The sequence below is a fragment of the Phalacrocorax carbo genome, chromosome 1 (assembly GCF_963921805.1).
Source record: "Phalacrocorax carbo chromosome 1, bPhaCar2.1, whole genome shotgun sequence".
NCBI classification, from domain to species: domain Eukaryota; kingdom Metazoa; phylum Chordata; class Aves; order Suliformes; family Phalacrocoracidae; genus Phalacrocorax; species Phalacrocorax carbo.
The window spans coordinates 118,930,236-118,949,674 of NC_087513.1; the positions used below are offsets into that span (position 1 = coordinate 118,930,236).

Below are 19,439 nucleotides of genomic sequence, written 5' to 3' on the forward strand. Positions count from 1 at the left end.
TACAGTTTTCCTAAAAACAACCCACAAAACAAAACAAAACCAAAGAAACCCCAAAACCCAAACCAACACCCCCACATCCTCCCCCATGCTGTTGGAGTCCACAGGCCTAATTTATTATTTTTTAAAAAGTATTCTGGACAAATTATTTAATTATGGCATTGACATATTTCTGAATCTAACGATGCAGCTAATGATGTTTCTGCTTAGCTTGTTACGGAGTTCAATACAGTGAATTCAAGAAAAGCAGCATTGTTTAAAATCTTCACAATGGCATTTACTGTTTATCCACACTTCGGATGGGGTCATCAAATACGCAGTTTGTTGGCTGCTGTAGTCAAACATTTGGGTGAGAAACGGGCAAAAAGGCTTTCGGTCAGCTAGTCAGGTCAAACAGGAGTGTTGGATGATGTACGCTCGTATGCTTTTAGCTTTGGGACAGCAGTAAAGGCACTGTAGAAGTGTTAACAGGAGGAGAAACGCCTACTCTTCTGACTACACAAAGTCATTCTTTGAGGCATGTCTGGTGTGCAGCTTTTGAAAAGAAATATGCTGCAAGGAGGGTCAGATCTAAGTGTCTAAACTGCCTTTTGCGGTATCATTTTTGGAAGGGTTTTATTTTTAAGTGCTACTGTCTTTTAAAGTTAATAGAATGCACGTAGTTTTCCCTAACTTCACATTTTAGCAGACGTTTCATGAATGACTATGAGGAACAAAACATAATCCTCCTACCCTTGCTTACATAACCTTAAACACAGAATTTTTAAAGGCTTTTTGAGAACTGGATATGCCTGACTTCTCCAGAACAATAGTTTACTCTTGGCACATTCATCTTTGGATGTCAGCTGTGGAAGTTACCAGGCAAACTGCTTTGATAAATTCTAACAGTGGAAAAGAATGAAGCTTTAGAGCTTTATAATGCTAGTGAAAACAATGTAATAGCAAATTGGTTTTATTATGTGTGAATTCTGGAAGCTATTTCAGGAGCGAAGAAAATAAAAAATTATTTTGTTTTATTGCATTGTTGGTACTAACCCAATAATGAACCTTATGAAAGCAGATTGCTCACTTCAGCTAGCTAACAAATAATGAGCTTCAAAATTCAAACTGCAGAGAGAATGCAAAAAGCTGGAAATTGCAAAACAAGGACTAACTTGGACACCTGATAACAGGTAGAAAAGTGTAATTGTTAAGGCGCTCTTACTGAGATGCACGCGTGTGCACATTCATGCACGTGGACCGAGAAGAGAAGAATGTTCTTTTGTGAAAACTGGTTTGACTATCGTTTTGGAAAAATCATTGAAAGAAGTGCTCGGTACTTAAGTTGATGTACTTAATATAAAAAAAATTTAGTTCGTCTATTCTCGTGAGGATTTCATTAGCCTTAGGTGCTTTACATTATGAACTAGTCAGTAGCGGTGGTTTGAAATTTGGCTTGTGTAATCCTGCATCCCTTCGCTTCTCTTTCTTCATTCCTCTCATGTTAGAACTTGAATGGCTGTCTCTTCAAACACAGCCTGGTCCAAAGAGTTCTTTCATGAGACTGTTTTTCCTGTCAGCAAATGTCATATGAACGCAGCCTTCCGCTTCAGTGGTTCTGTCCTTCCGCCTTGTTTCGGTAGGTTTGCCAAAAGATGGTTCATATAGCTCAAAGGAATTTTTCACTTTTGATTCAGCTGTTTCGCTGCAGTCCTGACCTGCGTGTCTATGGTCGCAAAGAGTGCCTTTTCTGGATTTTGCGCCTGATGTAGGAAGCCCATGATGCAAATTCTCAGTGGCTGCTGAGAACGTGCATTTCTTTTTCAGCCTAATGACCGTTTTGTTTCTTGGACCTGGACTTACACATTTACTCCCTGCCTTCTCACTCCTATTTAGCTGTTCATCTGGCTTTTCTTCTTTTTCATATTCTTCCACTGCATAGTCCTCTTTATTGTTCTCTTTTACACTGTCACTTAGGGGACTTTGTTCCATTTTCATCAGGTTTTTCAGCTCCCATTTAAGCAAATCTGCCTCCTTTTCTTCTTCTTTCAAAAATTCCAACCAAGTGTATTCTTCCCTCAGTAGTCTGCCCTCTCTTAAATACTCTAAAATGAAATATTGTGGGGTTTAGGAATGTTGTTAAATTGCCTAGAAACATAAAGAGTCATGAAGCATTAATGAGAGCAAGTTTCATTTCCTTCTTTCATTGCTTAGGTTGCTATCATGGTATTTCACTCTTGAGGATTATGACGATACGCTTTACTAATAAATATAACAGGACGGGGCAAGATTTAAACAAGATCATTGTGCCATTGAATCCAGGTAAATATCTTTATTTTTACCTTTTCAGTACTTTTAGTTTTATTGAATGAATTAGTGTCCAAATATGATCAGTAATGGCTAAATATAGGGCCAGAAGTCATGTAAAATGCAACAGAGAAACCACATGAGATCTAAACTCTAATTGTAGTTTTCTTGCTTTTAAATGGAACTTGTCTGATTTTCTCTCCCTTAACTGACAACAGAGTTGCTTGGTGCATGGAGCAGAATATACTGCAACTCTCTAACCTATAAATGAGCTTCCACTTTTTAGTAGAAAAAGGTATGTGTATAGTGAATGCCTACAGTAAATATACTTGTCTGCTGGAGGGGACAAATAATAGGTTCTGTGCTTTGGAGAGACTCAGAGTACCTCCAGAATGAGATAAAGTCCAAGCTTAAAGGAGAAGTATGAAGTTGCAGTAATTAAAATAGCTAAATAAGACTTCAATAAATAAGTCTAAAATATCTGCAGTGGGAGAAAGCCAGAAGAGAGTCTGGCAAACAGTGAGGAGAGAGATTCACAGGCAGGATCAGATGACCTGTGTTTTCTGTCCATTTTAAAATGGGATTTCAAAGACAAATGGTGACTTCAGTTACCTGGTGGGGCATGGAAAGGCTGCCAGCTGAAAAGGCAGAGTACAAAATGCAGGAGTTAACGCATTCCAGATTACTAGCTCTGTTACTGATCTAGTAAGTGACCTCAACAACCTGCTTCACCTCTGTAAGTGCATGGCCTTTAGGTCACACAATGTTTCCTGCTACCATTTGGGAACTATTTAGCATGACGGCATTCCTACCTTGGTTCTTTCTACAAGCCTCGCTATAATTAAAATAACCTGAATATTTTTAGCAAGAAAAAGATAGAGGAATAGATGCATTAGTTTCTTCTGTTCCATAGAATCTCTTCAAAATAAAGGTGTTTGTAGGTGAGTCCCTTGCACATAGCCATTATAGGAGGACACAATCAATGGCTAAGATGTACATAAAACCTGTTTACAGTGACAACTGTGACGAGGAGATACTCCCAGCCCTTGAAGAAGTCCTCTTCCTTCCTCAGCAATAGATCCTGAGCCAGAATTATATGTTGACATGAGCTATGATGAAGATTCACAGCCAACAATTTTAGATCAGTGTGGAATTACCAAACTGTTAACGGAAGTATACTTGTACAGATAAAGCACTGACTTTTTACCAATGTGACTGGGAACACCTTTTAGAAGTACAGCAGTACGAAGACGCCTTATACTGTGGAGCTGCTCTGCTGTCAGTGCAGCACCGCCCACAGCTGAATTTCAGTGACACTTAATGTATTACTTTGTTGAACTACTTCCTGTCAGTCAGATGCCAGCTAATGGCTGTCAGACCCATGTAAACTACCAATACCTTCGGTTCATTCAACTTTTGAAAAGATCAAATGAGTTGCTGAGAAAAATGTTAAAATATACCTCTGCGTGTTCTATTAAAAGTTTCTGGCTTCGGTATTTTCTTGGTTGATTGCTTTTCTCTTCTACATTGGGCATCTGCGTACACTTCATTTGCTTTAGCTTTTTGATTCTTATCTTCAGAAGACTTTTTCTCCTACAATTGGCAATTACAGGTAAAAATGATGAGTGAATACTTGTTTAGCGGCTTTTAAGAGTACACAGTCAGTGCAATACTTACAAAAACATTGGTAATTTCTGTTACTGTTATACTCCTGTTTTGTATCACAACGTTTGTCCTACATATTTTCTGTAGTATAAATACATTCACGCAAAATTCACATCCTAGAGAGTTAAGATGACGGATCGGGATAGTCAGGCATATCACTGAAACTCAGGGAGTAACGTACAGCTTAGTTGAGAGTTTAAACGAGGGAGTGGATGCAGATCTTTCATACCTCTGTTAGCTGAATTGGACTTTTTTCTGCTTCCTGAGTTTGGTACTGTGACAGCAGCAGTGATCTAAACTTCTGTTTATCTACTTGTACTGATCTGTTTACACTACGACCTATTGAAAAAGGACAATCGTTAGTAATACAGTGGCTGCTGGAATTACATTGATGGTCTAAACAAAAGATACCTTTGGTGACTGATTATACTGGTATATGGCCTTGGATTTAAACATTTTTTTGCTGCATGTCTTAATGCCCTTTAATAAAGAAATTCTTTGTCCTGCCTGATCTATAAATGCTGAAACTGGAACACAGACATAGCTACGTGGACTTTTGAGCATTGTCATCTGTACATCAGTACATCATAAATGTACGCAAGTTTTAGATCAACAAAGTCCTGGTCAGATAGAACATGCAAAGTCAGACAAATGAGTCTATACCCTAGAGCTCATGTGGTCTTAATCTGTGTGGTAACATCCTAGTGTAAATTTAAGGGGTTTGGTAGGAGGCCTCAGCTTTCAGGTTCCTAAATTTGGATCTTGCAGAGAACAACAAACCTGCTTGCTTTTATGCCTTGTGACGTGGTAACTCACCTTTCTCAAAGTTAAGCGCTTATGTAAGGCTTTATGGAACCAAACTCTCCAGAGGAAATGCTTCACACTTTGATCTTTGAAAAGAGATTCCAAAGGAGTGATTGAATTTAAAGAAAATTTTAGAAATTTAAAGAAATAGCTGGGTGGAGATGGGATGGGGAAGGTGAGTATACCGTTATTGTTTTCTATTTTTAGAATAATTTTGATGTGACTACAGTAGCTGAGAAAGTTACTAGGGCAGCAGCAAAAATGTGATCTTATCTACATCAACATTCAACCTTATTCCCAGTTTTGATCCCTGCAATCAGAGGAAGACTATCCATAAAAATGATGATTTTCAAACGTTTGCAGTTTGGTGGTAAAAAGGACGTTGATATCTAATTTGAGGATTACTCTTGGAGGAATGGCCCTGATGGTGTGGAGGGAATTAGTTTTCGTTTTTGAAAGTGAGCCAGCAAGTAGTTACTTCAGCAGCTTTTTCAGCAGAAATCAGCAGAGCGTTCCTCAGATCCAGAACTAGGGGGAGCTGTACCTCTAGATGAGTTGGCGTGACCTTCCCACAACTGAGCAAACTTTGCGCTTATGGAGAGCTTATGAAATTAATGGCTTCATTCAATAAATCGATTTTATTTATGTACATAGAGCTTTCTGATAACCTAAGCAAGCCTACCTTCAGCTATTTAACAGGAGTGTTATAAAACGCAGCCCCACATTTCGTTTTTTTTCTTTTCTGCTGGGTAAAACATTTTGCAAACGCAGAATAGAAAATAACTACTTGAAGAAGGAGGTCTTTCTAAGTCTGTTATAGGAAAATTCGAGTCAATAGTGAAAAGGAAAAACAATTGTCAGTAGTTCCAGTTCTAGATTTCTAAATCATCTGTTTCCATTAACCGGCAGAGAACGAAACCTTTATTGGCCAAATATACCAAAAGATCAGTCAGACAACTTTGTTTAGAACCTTTTCATCACAAAATACCAGATCTCTCTCCGACTAAGCTCCCTTATCCTGCTTAAAGAAAGGAATTTAAATAGTAAACAGTGATTTAAGTACTGTAATTTAAATAATAATGTACAAATCCATATGTGAATAAAAATAAAAAACCCACAGCTGGTGATGTGATGTAATTCAAACTGGAATTCACTTTCATAAACAAAGGTGTCTGACTTGGAATGAGAAGTAGGAATTTGTGTTTCTTAATTTTACAACTTGAATTACCAACCTCTTCCCTGTAGTTCACTTGTACTTAAGGCAGAGTAATGGATTAGCAAAGGCAACGAAAAGGAAAGAAATAAGCGACTGACTACAATGAGGCTTTGTACTGATACCATAATCTGAAGAATTCTGTGGGCATGCGCAATATTTCCAGCAAATATGTTTGCTACCATGAAGATTTTAAGTGCTCCTCTGTACCCATATGAAGAAAGTTCCAACTCCTCCTTCAGCTTAGGAGCAGGAATATCTGACCAGTATTTTAAAGAGGTCCTTAACCCAGGAAAGTCAATGTTCAGATCATTATGCAAAATTAAGGGTGTATGTTTGTTGTGCAGAAAGCTCTCCTTTAGGATACTGACAGAATGTTTATCATCCTGAGTAGGAGGCAAAAGATTACTTTCAATGTGGAGGAAGTACCTGAAATCTGTTTATTAGTTTCTGTATAAAGCACATTTATTAGTAAATTCTAGTTACTACATCTAAAGCATATGGCAGCTAGAAATTTAGAAGTACTTCAAGAAAACTATCTTCTTCAACATTTTTGTCCATGATGAACACAGTCAGCACATGGGTACCGTAACAGTTCTTGGCTTGTATGGTTCATAACTGGTTTTAGCTGTTACTCCCTCAGTTCAAGGGGCAGTATCCACTTGTCTAAACACAGGCGCCTAATGCTATTTGAGATGCCCTCAAGTGTTCAAGGTATCCACATAAGGCTGGCCAATATTACACAGGACCGATGGGACACACATGCCCTTCTGCAACAACAACCACAGGGCCAGCCAGAATGTGCTAGGGCATCTCAAACAGCACTGGATGCCTATAATTAGGCAGCTGAATCCCACACAAGGTAGCTGCTCTTGGAGTGACTGACAGGCAAGATTGCATATAATAGATATTTCTTTCTGATACCTGTCCGAGCATTCATGTGAAAGAAATACTCTTTACCAGAAGGCTCTTCCTTCCTTGATAGAATTAACTTTCTATTGTTCTCTTCCATCATTCTACTATATTATTGTAAATAACATCAGTTCTGTGTATAGAATATAGGAATAGATGAGAGAATATACAATAACTGGGATTTTACGATCTCTGGCTGCCCATTTAAATTTACTTATGCTAAAACCCAGAGAAGCTGACAGTATGATCAGCAGACTGGCCTCTAAACTTCCTAAACCTTGTATCTGAAAACTCCTCCTCTCCTCTCACCCCAACAAAATGCAAGGTGCAGAAGCTTCAATAATGGACATTGAAGCATCTCTGCTATTTATGTTACAGGGCCTAAGGATATTAAAGATGAGAAAAGAGTTTCTAACGACCCAATTAAATTCATTATTTCTGTTCACACAAAAGCACTTTGAAAGTCTGCACTAAAACTAGGGACTTGCTACAGGAGGGGTGTCTGTGAGGTGCTTTGAGTTAGTGAGCCGTGTTGTGGGAATTCTAGGTCTAGGGTGGCCGCTTCTCCAGGCCAGGTCAAAGTGAACAGCCTGAACAAAAATTAGGCTGCAAAAGCTTTGTGGACTGATAGCTTTACCATGTTAAAACCCAAACAGGCAAACAGGTCTTGATGCAAACAGACGCTTAAAATAACAGCACTACTTCAGTGTCACTGTTAATATACTAAAACTGTGTACACTAAATGCTAATATTTGGGTTAAATATTAAATATTGGGTTAAATATTAAAAACAGGTCATGTATTTGTATTCATAAAATAAATGAGGAAAACACTGAGCACTTCTCTTTATACTACAAGCACCAAAATATTTTTAGCCCATATAAAAGTACCATATTGGCTTTTATTTTGGAATATATATCCCCATTATAAAACAATGTGAGTGTCACATGATTAAGCAACAAAGGAAAATTAATATACACGTACTTTTTTCATGAGGTACTGAATCACCTTTGTCTTTTGGGGTTTTAGGCATCCGATTTGCATAGATGTTTTTTACATAAAGCTGCCGATCCTTTTCCTAAGAAGAAATAAACGCTATTAAACTTATAATATGCATAAAAAATTACTTTTTACCAACTTAATTTTCCCATATTGGGAGAAAACTGCCAGCAATTTTGCTTTGTGCCAGGCCATGTGGTGACTCTGTCATTTACATAAATAGGGATCTGTCATTTTCTTTCATGAGCCAAATCAAAATTCTCCCTTTTTAAGGCAGAGAGCCCACCTACAAGATCTTTTTCATAACAGAGTGGTCGAAAGATGAAGCCTTCTCTAATGACTTTTTTATTTGTTTTTCTTAACGTTTTTTTTCAGACTAAGCAGTTTTTGGCTTTACTTACTTTTTAAAATTTTTTAATTTGCACAGTTACAATGCCCTTGGTTACAACACACTCAGTTCTGGTTTTCAACCTATTTCTTGGGAGAGGACATAAACTTCAGAGGCACGCTTTAAAAATTTATTTAGCAAGAATCCTCTTTCCTTACTGAAATCTATCTTAAACACAGAAGAGAGATTTCAGTAATATTCTCACTGTGTCAATTTTTAGTGTGAAAATAGGTGCTGCATTTAATTTGGAGATACAAGTTGATCTGAAGGGGAATTGTGTGTCTGAATACCTTGAATGGTCTGGCTAAGCCAGGTGCCCAAAACTTCGACTGTGTAAAAATAAACTAAGTTCTGGTACAGAAATAAGGTTAATAAACATGTCTGGTCTTCTCTGTGGTAAAACACTAGAAGCTTTTCCAAATATAAGAGAACTGGACACACATAGAAAACCATGTGGAAAACATGTGAAATAGAAATATTTTGGAGAAGTGTTAATGTGAGAACTGTACTTTAGAATAATTTGCATTTTCGAACACTTTTATGTTATTGTTCCTGGGACTATAGTTATTCCCGTCTCCCAGATCTGCACATGTAGGTGGAAATCAGACTCTGGCAGGGAAATAGCGCACAAGTGCTGCTCCAGGGACTTTAATACAGGGCCCGGGAAGGGCACTCTCCTTTTTTCCTTTCCCAGCTGCTCACCAGACTTTTGCAGCTGGGCAGCCTCACTGCTGCCAACTATCAGAAGGAAAGTTTCTGCACCTGATGCATAGGTAAGAGGGACAAACAGTGCCCAGTACAGAAATGCATGTCTCCATGAACTCTCCCTAGTTGCCTGTTCTGCCCTTCACAATGCCTGGGAAAACTCCCCATAACGACATCTGTCACAGCCACTTGATTCCATTTCGAAAGAGAAAGCTCCCTAGTGGAATCAAACAGATGTATTGGTCGCTTCATATAGAAATTAAAAAAAAAAGTACATTTTAACTGTGTTACGAACACAGTTTAAATTATTAAAAAGCCACAAGGGTTTTCACGTTTTCTGGAACATGTTGTGTTTTTCTTGTGTAACAGCTCACATGATATACCATTCATGGCAGTTTTGTGTCTATTTCGTGTCAGTTTTAGGTTTTCCTATATGGTTGGTTCATAAACACTCATTAAGTGTTGAACTTGACATATTTGTCCTGAAAATACTTGTCTCGAAACCAAGCTGGAATTTGAAACAAACTATTGAAACATTTAAATAAGTCTTTTTGTTAAACTCTAGTTTTGGAGATTGTAATATTTGGCTCAGTTTGATTGGAAAGTGTTTCTATAATGGACCTCATTTAAAGATAGGAGATTAATGTATTGACCTAGGTCTATCAAAATGGTAACAGGTTGGTGTGGATTATTTATTCAAATTGTGATGCATTAATCTCTGTTTCAGTTAGTTGCTGAACTACTTTAAACTTTGGAGAAATAGACCCTGCAATAATTTCATCATTTTATGTTTTGACTTTTTTTTGTAGACTATAGACTCAACTAGGAAACAAAAATTCCATTACTTAAATAATATAAGAGAGACAAAACGTATGTATAACATTAAATATTTGAATCCTCTTGTAGGAACAGAAACCCATTTAAAATCTTGAATACCTTAATTTTTTGATGAAGAGCATTGATTTCCATTCGCAAGTTCTTTGTAATTATCCCAGCTTCCACAGCTTTTTTGTTCTCATTGGCCAACTGACGACTAAAGGTGCTATCGTTCAACTTCAGCTGCTTTTCTAGGCTCTTAAAAAATTTTATATTTTACAATATGGATGTACCCCATATGAAAATCTCAGTTGTTAACAGATCTAAAAAATAAGCATGCTAATATAATTAAATGTAAACTTCTAATAATTATATTCTATTTTAAACAACGCATGAAATGATGAAGGATGATTGGAAAAAATGCTTTAAAAATTAGAAAAATCTGGTTTAAAACCTAATTTTACTAAACAAAAAAGTATATTTGGCATTCAAACATGAAAAATAAGCCTGTACATTCATTACATTTCTGATGGATTAATGAATACAATAATCTTTGAGAAATGTTAAGTTGACATTTCTGTTCAACACTGGGATCTGTTAACTGTGGCAGCATAAGGAGGCTTAGTGTAAATGAAGAGTAGGTAATTTATTGAGTACTTTGTCAAGTACTTCATCATCAAAACCCAGTAGCATGCACTGAAATTATAGCTACTAGAATTGTAATGTGGACACCCAGTCCAGCAAGCTTTTTATAGCTTCTCACTAGGAATTCTGTAAATAGAAAGTTTTCAAAAGAGAGTCTGAATTCAGCCCTTCATATTTTAATTTTCTTTCATGTAATAAATGTACTTCAGACCCAGCTGTTCAGATGGTGAAATGCCTCTAAGATTACCTGGCTCTTTATTTAATTCTATGCATAATGTACCCCATACAAATGAATTCCTGGAGGACAGTGGAAATTTAACTTTTTCAGTTTTGCATTAAAAACCATATTTCTGTCTTTTTTGTGAAAGGCTCAATAAGAGTAAAGAAGGATGAGATATTAAAAGGAGCTGAATTACCTCCTCTTATACTCCCACCAGGCTTTTACTACAGTTGCATAACAAACAACCGTAGAACCAACCCTAAAATCTAGGACACCTGACCCCTGACTGAATCAGCAGCCCCCCTGACTGCCAAATATGGGGAGTGACAGTGAATAGGAGATGGAGGTATGTCCATACCACCCACTAGCACCACGTAAAAACAACAGTGCTAGTTCCAGATAAGCCAGCTTTGCTTGTTGAAGGTAGATCAGCAGCAGCCTGGTGGTCTCCATGTATGACTAAACCTGTTCTTTGCCAGGGTAAATTAGGGTCCCTGCTATTGTGGCTAGACAGCCCAAGCAAGCCTGGGTACCCCATGCTGCTGGCAGGGAGCAAAGTAGACACTCTGCTGAAGATTGCTCTCCAGCTGTATGCTGTGCTTCTGACCTAACAGGGTTAATGCATATGACTTAACTCCTAAAAGATCTTTATTGCCAAACTTAATCCACTTATATATTTCTGCCAGATTTTAAAATATTGGAAGGGGACACTACTGCCATTTTTAGTATTTTGCACTCAGGACAGCTCTGGATTAAAAAGAAACTTCAATGTTACGGGATTGTTTCAGAATCATTAATGTCACAAGAAGCCGCTAACAACTTTCCACTACTTTTGCACAGAAATGTCTCCTATTATTTTTCCACAAATACAACAATATGCAAGTATTACCTGTATTCTCTTATTATTCACTTCCATTTTTTCTGTAAGGACCGATAACCTGTGATCAAGTTCCTCTCTCTCCGCAAGAGCTTTGTCTTCTGAAAGCATACGCAAGGTCTGCAAAGCATCTTTAGCTTTCAGCAGCTCTTCTTCAACTTTTCTGAGCTTCCTGGATGTATTTCTCTCATCCTCCTGAGATATCCTCAGGAGCTTCCTTAAAGCTCTCACCTCATTATAATGACTTGCTAAAAGATCCAGCAAGTTACTTTCTGAATTTTCATATCTAACTATTGCTTTCGAGTGTCGACACTCAAGCTGTTTCAAAATGTGGTTTTCTAAGCTTGATGCTTCTAATTTGTGCTGTAAATAAAATATTTCATTCTTCAGCTCTTTAATTTTGTGAAGTCTGGCTGATGATATTTGCTGAGCCACTGTGGTTTTTTTCTGGGAAATCATACTACTCTGCAGGCTTAAAAATGAAGACTTCTGATGTAGTATCTTCTCAGGTGGCAATTCTTTTCCTCCTGCGTTCAGACCAAAGTAAACTGGCATTGATCATCTGAGACAGCAAAATCACTGGATGGCTTTACTGCTCACATAAGCTCATATGCTTCTCATCCAAGCGACTTAATTGTGGTGTATTTGACAAAATGCCCAAGATCTATACTAAGACTCCAACGTTCAAGTATTTCACAGACAAATCCATTAAAGATTCTATATCTCTGTGTGTGCATTTATGTGGCTGTGCTGGGCCGTAGCTTACTAGGTCTATATGAGGTCAAGGTTCCCTCCCTTCATTCTCTGCAGCCATTTTCATTCAATATAGCCATCATGCTCACTTTCCCTTAATAAGGGTAACTACACAGGTGGTGTCTTCTGAAGCAATCAGCAATAGTACTCTGGGAATAACAGTAAAGTATGTTTATGTTAACACGTTACTCTAGTATCAATTGAAATAAATTTTCTCTCTGTAAATCATGCAGTTCACTAATTTAGGCATGATCTGGGGACTGATGAACCAAATTCAACCCATCTAGAAAGATTCCCAAGAGGGAGAACCTACACTTTGAATAGGGGTATGATAGGAAAAAACCAACATAGTAATCTACAGGTCTGCAAGAACTCAAAAACCAAGGTGATCACAATAGCACGTGGTTAAATTTCTCTGCAGCTAGGATTTCTACTCAGCTTTCTAGAATTTTCAAGTCAGCTTTGAACTGAACTACAGTTTTGAACCTTACATGCTTATTAGGATAGAACAGTTATGCAGTTGCGTATGCTGTTTCTATTCAGCAATTGAAAAACATCATTATGGGCTAGCATTCTAAGTGTATTACTGCCATTTGCCTTTCTTTAGGGCCGGCATTCTGAGTGAATTACTCTCATTTTCCTTTCCTGAAACTTAATTAGAATTTGAAAATAATCAAGACTGTAAATGTGAGTGTGTTCCCCTTTTTCAGGTGTATATTCAATTTCACTATAGCTCTCAAGACACTTCAGGCAGTATTTTGCTAGAAGTTTATTATAATAATTTATAGATCACATAACATTCTATGGATAAAATAGGCAAGTTCCTCGCCTAAAAAACACCAGAGGAAAAGGACCGATCGAGCTCTTTTCAAGCCTGTCTGTTGAATCCAATGAGTGTTCTGCACACACACTCTTCACAGGAACAGGCCACAACCAGAACACCCCATTGCAGATGAGAAGCAACATCAAATCAATGTTAAGAAAAGTAAAGCAGGACACTGCCTAGGGCACCGCCATGCCATGGCCTCGCTGCTTCCATGACCTAAGCCAGAACAGTGGAAAGCTACGGAAAGAGCATTATCTAGGAAGACAGAGATGCATGGGGCAGTGGCTTCAGCGGGGAAAGGGTTCTTCCCTGCAGCAGCAGCACCTATCACTCTCCCTCTCCTTCCCTGCTGGCAGCAGCGGCACCAGCCTTCCTGCCCTCCACAGCTTCAGCCCAGCTCTGCTCCTCCCCTGCCCACGGCAGGGCCTGCAGTGGGGCCCGGGCCTGCCACCCATGTGCCCAGTATGCGAGGCAGCAAGTTCGAGGAAAGTATGAAGGGGGCCAGTTATACACTTCTGTCTGTCCCTTGCTCTTATTCCTGAAACACCTGATCCCCTGTTTCAGGACACAAACCAGATGGTCTTTGCTCTGATGCCCCTGCTGACAGAGAGGAAGCGTGGGCAAGCTGGTAGGACCTCGCTCATACAGAGCCCCACGGGGAGAACAGACCATCAAATTCAGTGTGAGAGCAAAAGGAAAGGGTAGAAAGAATCTGAGATTTGGAATCAAAAGGAGGATAGACTTCAATTTGGGCAGGGCAGGTTTTTTTTTTTTCACATGTTTAAAATGGATTAAGAAGAACTATAATGGAGGTTCGAGTGAACAGAGAAGAAATGATAGCAGTCAGCTGAGGTCAGACACATTCAAGACCTTCTGCAGTGAGGAAAATTAACAGATGCTGTGAAGAAAAACTCACCAGAGGTAAAAACCAAAGCAAGGTATGCAAGCATCACACCTGCATGCTCTCTGTAATTAGATCCCTCTGCAGGAAGACTACAACACGACCAAAAATGTTCTCACCCAAATATTTGCAAAATGCAAACAACCGTTACACTACTATTTTATTTCACCAGAATGGAATGAGAGGATGCAAAAGAAATGGGAAAATACCTTCCTGCAAAAGCTGACAAAAATACTGTAAAATCTATGCATGTACAGTGTGAAAATGAGGTTATAACTCTGTTCCTGGGAAACTGCTCATTTCAAGTAGCCACGAACAAGCAAAAATAACCACTTAAAATATCCAACACAGCTAGTAGCCAATAATGATTCTTCTGCTAAACAGATTTTTTAAATGTGGTTGTTCTTTCTTGTCTGCTACTTGCACGCCAGTATGACTTCTTGAAAGCAGCACATAACTTACGTAACAGAAGAGATAATCAGTGGTTCCTCCCTCTTTTTTTGGATGGTTTGCATCTTGTAGATTTGGTAGATCTAGATGAAATTTTGAAGCTTAGCAAGAAAAAGGTAATTGGTTTTACACTTATTTTTTGATGTGGCATGGTGGGATTTAAGAAAGTATGGGTCTAGATATGAAAACATGCAGACATGAAAAGATTCTTCACTCTTAACATTTACGTAAAGGGATTATATTTGTGGTATATGGTCATTCCATTGAAGCATAAACTTAATTTTAAGTGATACACTGTGACTAAGCTGGCCAAAACGTGGCTTGTTTGTCAAAACTGACACTTTGTGCGGATATATAATTTTTTAGTGACTTTCCTCAGGAAAGCCTTTTTCAGACTCATCATGTGATGCATGGTCAAAACCAGAAATTGCAGTATATGTGGGAAAGCCGTTTTCAAGTCTTCAGATTAAAACGGAGGAATAACGATTGCAGAGGTGCTCCCACATCTCAGGTGATTATCCTGCCTCTTGGATTCCTGAGTATTGTGGGAGAACACAATAGGGAGTCCCGATCTTCCCTACCTTTCCTAGTGTTTGAAACATGATTTATTACTTTTCTTCACTGAGAAACTCTTTCCCCTGTCTTCCTAATTACTGAAAAAATGCCAAAGAAAGGGAGCAGCTATATTTCTCATGAGAGTCTCATTTTACTACTACCAGAAATCGAAGCACCTTTATTATCATCTTGGGGGAAGATACACTGTCCTTTTTACTTTTCTTTTTTTTTTTTTTCCTTTTCCTGTGTTTTCTCTTCAGTTCCTGATATTTCTAAATATTTGCTGCTTATAGCTGTTTCAGAGCAAGTCACTGACAAAGCTCTCAGAGTAGTTAGCATGACAAATTTCACTTCTGTATTGTCTCCTGCATCGCCTACAACCATTATCTCTGCTACAGCTGTTGCTCCCGATACTTCTGTGCTTTTGGGGAATCTTTAGTATCCCTGCTTTTTGTGCCATGTTCTGACTTACTATCTTCTGTCATTAAAATATGGAGGAAACACTCATCTGGTTCACCACTGTGTTATGGTAGAAGACTTAAAAGTTGACCTCCATAACCCAACAGGAATCAGAATGTTATTGAGTTGTTTACAGGTAACATACACAATACTAAACAGTGTTCAACAGTATTAAACAACGCTAAGAAATACTAACTTACCTTTAAAAAAATCCAGTCATTACTCTTTAACCCATTAAAATAGTGTGGTCTGTAGTAAGTGCTTAAGTTTGTTTGCAGAATAAACTGCAATATGAAATATTGTTGGTTTTATGGCAGAATTTACTATGATACTGGCATGTATTTTGTAAAGATTTACAAGGTACTACCATTTAAACATAAATAGATACCATAGCTTGTTTCCTGTAATGTATACATTTGCTTGATGATTAATGGAATTTAAAAGAATTGTGATTGTATTTATGCTCAATACCTACAAAGTGCTTTTCAGTATTAAAAAAGTAATTGTTCAAATCTCTGGAAACTGGATATTTCTAACTGTATATAGTATTTTTAGCTTTCCGCTCATGTAATAAAAATATAGTCATATTTTTCAATAATTAGATCACAAATCAGGTCACAAAATTAACTTATACATTAAAATAGAAAAATATATCTTAGCTGCCCTATTAAGATTGCAGGTAGAATATATAGCAGCACCTAAAGCTGCACAAAAGAGTATCTGACTTAGAGACCGAAATAAAAGTTTTCTTAAACTTTTGGGATGTTGTTTATTTATTTTCAAATCAGAATTGTTTGTGGAAACAAAAAGCTTACTAAATAAAACCTCACAATGTAATAAAAGTGTCAGTGGACAATTTCAGAAGAAATATTAGGGAAAATTTCAGTGTTTTTTTAATGAAAACAATTTCTTCACAGCCTAACTGTACTTACTTGTTTGCTTTTGAAAATGCTGCAAGACTTTTATCTCCATGTCTACACACCCATATAGCTCGGAAAATATCACCTGTAATGCACTGTTGTTGTCAGAGATGTGGTTCTCTGATGAGATGATGATCTCATTTTGTTTGATCAGCTTCTAAGTAACATTGTTGCTTCCTCTGGCATTGTCTTTTCTCAATAGTCCAATTTTCAAAGAAAATGAACTCTCCTAATTGCCTGGCTTTTAAAAAAAAATACCTTTAGCAAAAAATGCTAATTTTCTATATCTTTGTGAATATCTGTTACACCTCAATTTCTTTCCCTGCTGAGGCTGCTGGAGAGTAGAAGAACAGGTTACTTCATTCTCCTGGGAGCATTATTTAACATTGTGGTTCTGGCAGAGATTACTTCTTGGGATATGGTTCAATCCATTTCATTTCCTTAATATCACATGAAGACTACTCAGACCATAGTTTTATAGGTGCAGAAATCTACCCAGTAGTAGAATAAGCTGTATATTTGGGGGGTCTAAAAGGGGCATAGCAAGTATGCAAAGGAAATTTGAGGGGGGTTAAAATGATATTTTAGTTCAGATGGATTTTAATAAGTGTCCTTCACTAAAAAAATGAGATATTTTTAGAACACTTGAACTCCTTTGTTAGCACTTTTGCTTTGTGGTGGCATTTTATTTTAAATTAAATTAAATTTCTTAAAGGGGAGAGGGGAATCACATAACTCACATAGAAGATTAAAAAGTGTAATTTAGCATTGCAGAAAATGTTCTAGGCTGAATCAAAACAGTTTCATTAATCTTCATTCCCTTTCATGAACAACTCTTCCTTTTGCAAGACTGAGGAATGCCTGGGGTCCTACTAAATTTGAGGCCCAGTGGAATAACCCCTAGGAGATGAGAACATGTATTTTACGATAAAGATTAGGCAAAGGGCAGCTTGGTACATAGATTTGTATTTCTGTTTAAATTTGATTTGACACTGTCAATGCTTTCTGGCCAAATTGTCTTTAAATCAAATTAGCTTAAATTAAAACTACTGTTTTAATTTGTTTTGATGAGAAGTGTGGGCTGAACCTCACCATCCGGCTTCAAGAGCAGATATTGAAAAGTAAACAAAATGGAAAAGGAGAAGAAAAGACAGAAAGACAAAAGGCAAAGCCCAAGAATCAGAGAAATGAAAGATATTACTATAGAAATGAAGAAAAAAAAAAAGCAGTAGCTGAAGGGAGAGTGAAATGGACAAACACTAAGAGAATGTATGTTGAAGGAAGAGATGCAGGAACAAAAGTAATTAGGGCCAAATCTATCTGTCAAAGATGAAAATGCTATTTCAAGCATCCAGAAACTGCAAAAACTGTCACGGGGAAGGATTAATTGTAGTCTGTGTGCAAAAACGGAGCCAGTAAACGAAGGGGTGTCCCGGTGGGAGAACGCTGCCTGACCTCCCAGACCAGCACGGCGCAGCACTCCCTCGGCCTCACAGCCGAGCCCCGAGCCCCAGGGGAACCAAGGCGGGTGCCGGGGCCGCCCTGCTCACGCAGGGAGGGCGAGGACACGTCCAGGGTCCCCAGACAGCTCCCTGGTGTGGTCCACACAAGCCAGAGCTGCCCCACCACGCTCACGAGTGCAGGGCTCCCCACCACCCCGCTCTCCCCAGCCGCCTCAGGGGCCTCCAAGCCCTGCAGCCCCCCTGACAGACGGCGCACCGCTCCGACAGCCAGCTCAGCACCTCAGCAGCACCCGGCCCCAGGCCCTGCCACCCAGCCTGAGACCGCCCTGCTCTGCGCTCCCTCTCCCTCGCCGCGGGGCACCCCCCCCCAAGTAGGGGATCACCCCCTTCCCCTCTGCCCTCTCAAGAACCCTCCTCCATCCCTCCCCACCTCCGCCCTGCCCCGGCCCCTCATGGCCCCCCGAGCCTCTCCCCCGCCGCCATTACCGGCCTCCCCGGCCGACAGGCGCGTCGCCGTTGCCATGGGGACAGGGGGCGGCCGCGGGGCACCTTGGGAGCTGAAAACCCATTAGCTAAAATTAGCTAAATTTAGAAATATATGTTTAGGACTCCCATCAGGCCTCCCCCGCCGCCCCTCTCGCCCCCTTCCCTCGCCCCGCAGAAGTGTCCCCGTATACATATATTTCAACCCCCTTATTTCCGTACCCCACCAGGGTCTTAATGGGAATTTGGCCATGTGGCGTGCAGGCAGCGGGCTCCTCTGCGCCATCAGCTATAGCTCCGTGGTGGCCGTGGAGGTGCCCCGTGTCATGCCTTGTCGTGTGGTGCGGGGTGGTACGGCGTGGTGCGTGCGCTGAGAGCGCGCGGGCCAAGCCCGACAGGCTCCAAGCTGATGGTTCGGGTGCACGCAAAACTTTTTTATGCTGAAAAGGTGGGAAAAAAATCCCACAGGAATGAAGGCAGCTGGAGGAATATTTTTCATCAAGGCCGGGCGCAATAAGAATCATGCCCTAAGGTTGTCACCTGCCAAGGCCTGTGTGGGCAGGCTTTGGGCCGCATCCTTTTTTTCCGTTGTGTAGTTCAGTGGACATTTCAGCTGTGAAAGAGAACAGGAGAGAGCATTAATCGGCAATTTTGTTCCAGTCCTGACCGTGGATGTTTGATGGTGCAAATATTTACTGCTTTGATTATTAATTATTAGTGTCACTATACTTGCCAGGCTTATCAGAATACTTTGAAGCCAATGATCACTTTGTACAGAAAGCTAGTAACCAAATAAATTAATTTAGAAATGGTATGTTCCAAATGGCCAGTCATTTCTGTTGAATTTACTAGCCTATACTTAGATACAAAATCTCCCGAGAAACAAGCATGTGTAATAACTTCTGGCAATAATTTATGTTTTTGCACTAAGGTGGGGGTTTTTTGTTTTTTACGGGAAAATACTCTGAAAATACCCAATTCTAACAGGCTTTTCTTTTTGCTGGACCTCCTATTGCCTCTCAAAAGAAGAAAAAAATGACAGATGGTGAGCCACAGTAAACAGTGCAAAGTATCCATACTGTTATTTTTTGGTTTTGGTGAGC

At 39.2% G+C, this 19,439-nt stretch overlaps 1 protein-coding gene across 1 annotated transcript; it reads right to left on the reverse strand.

The window, feature by feature from the left end:
- Window positions 1–64: 64 nt before the first annotated feature.
- LCA5L (lebercilin LCA5 like) lies at window positions 65–12,081 on the reverse strand. Its single transcript, XM_009513032.2, is given in 6 exon segments — window positions 65–2,081; window positions 3,744–3,876; window positions 4,178–4,287; window positions 7,861–7,954; window positions 9,905–10,042; window positions 11,539–12,081. Coding segments are annotated over 6 exon segments (1,704 nt in total). The 3' UTR covers window positions 65–1,395.
- Between the last annotated feature and the right edge of the window lie 7,358 nt (window positions 12,082–19,439).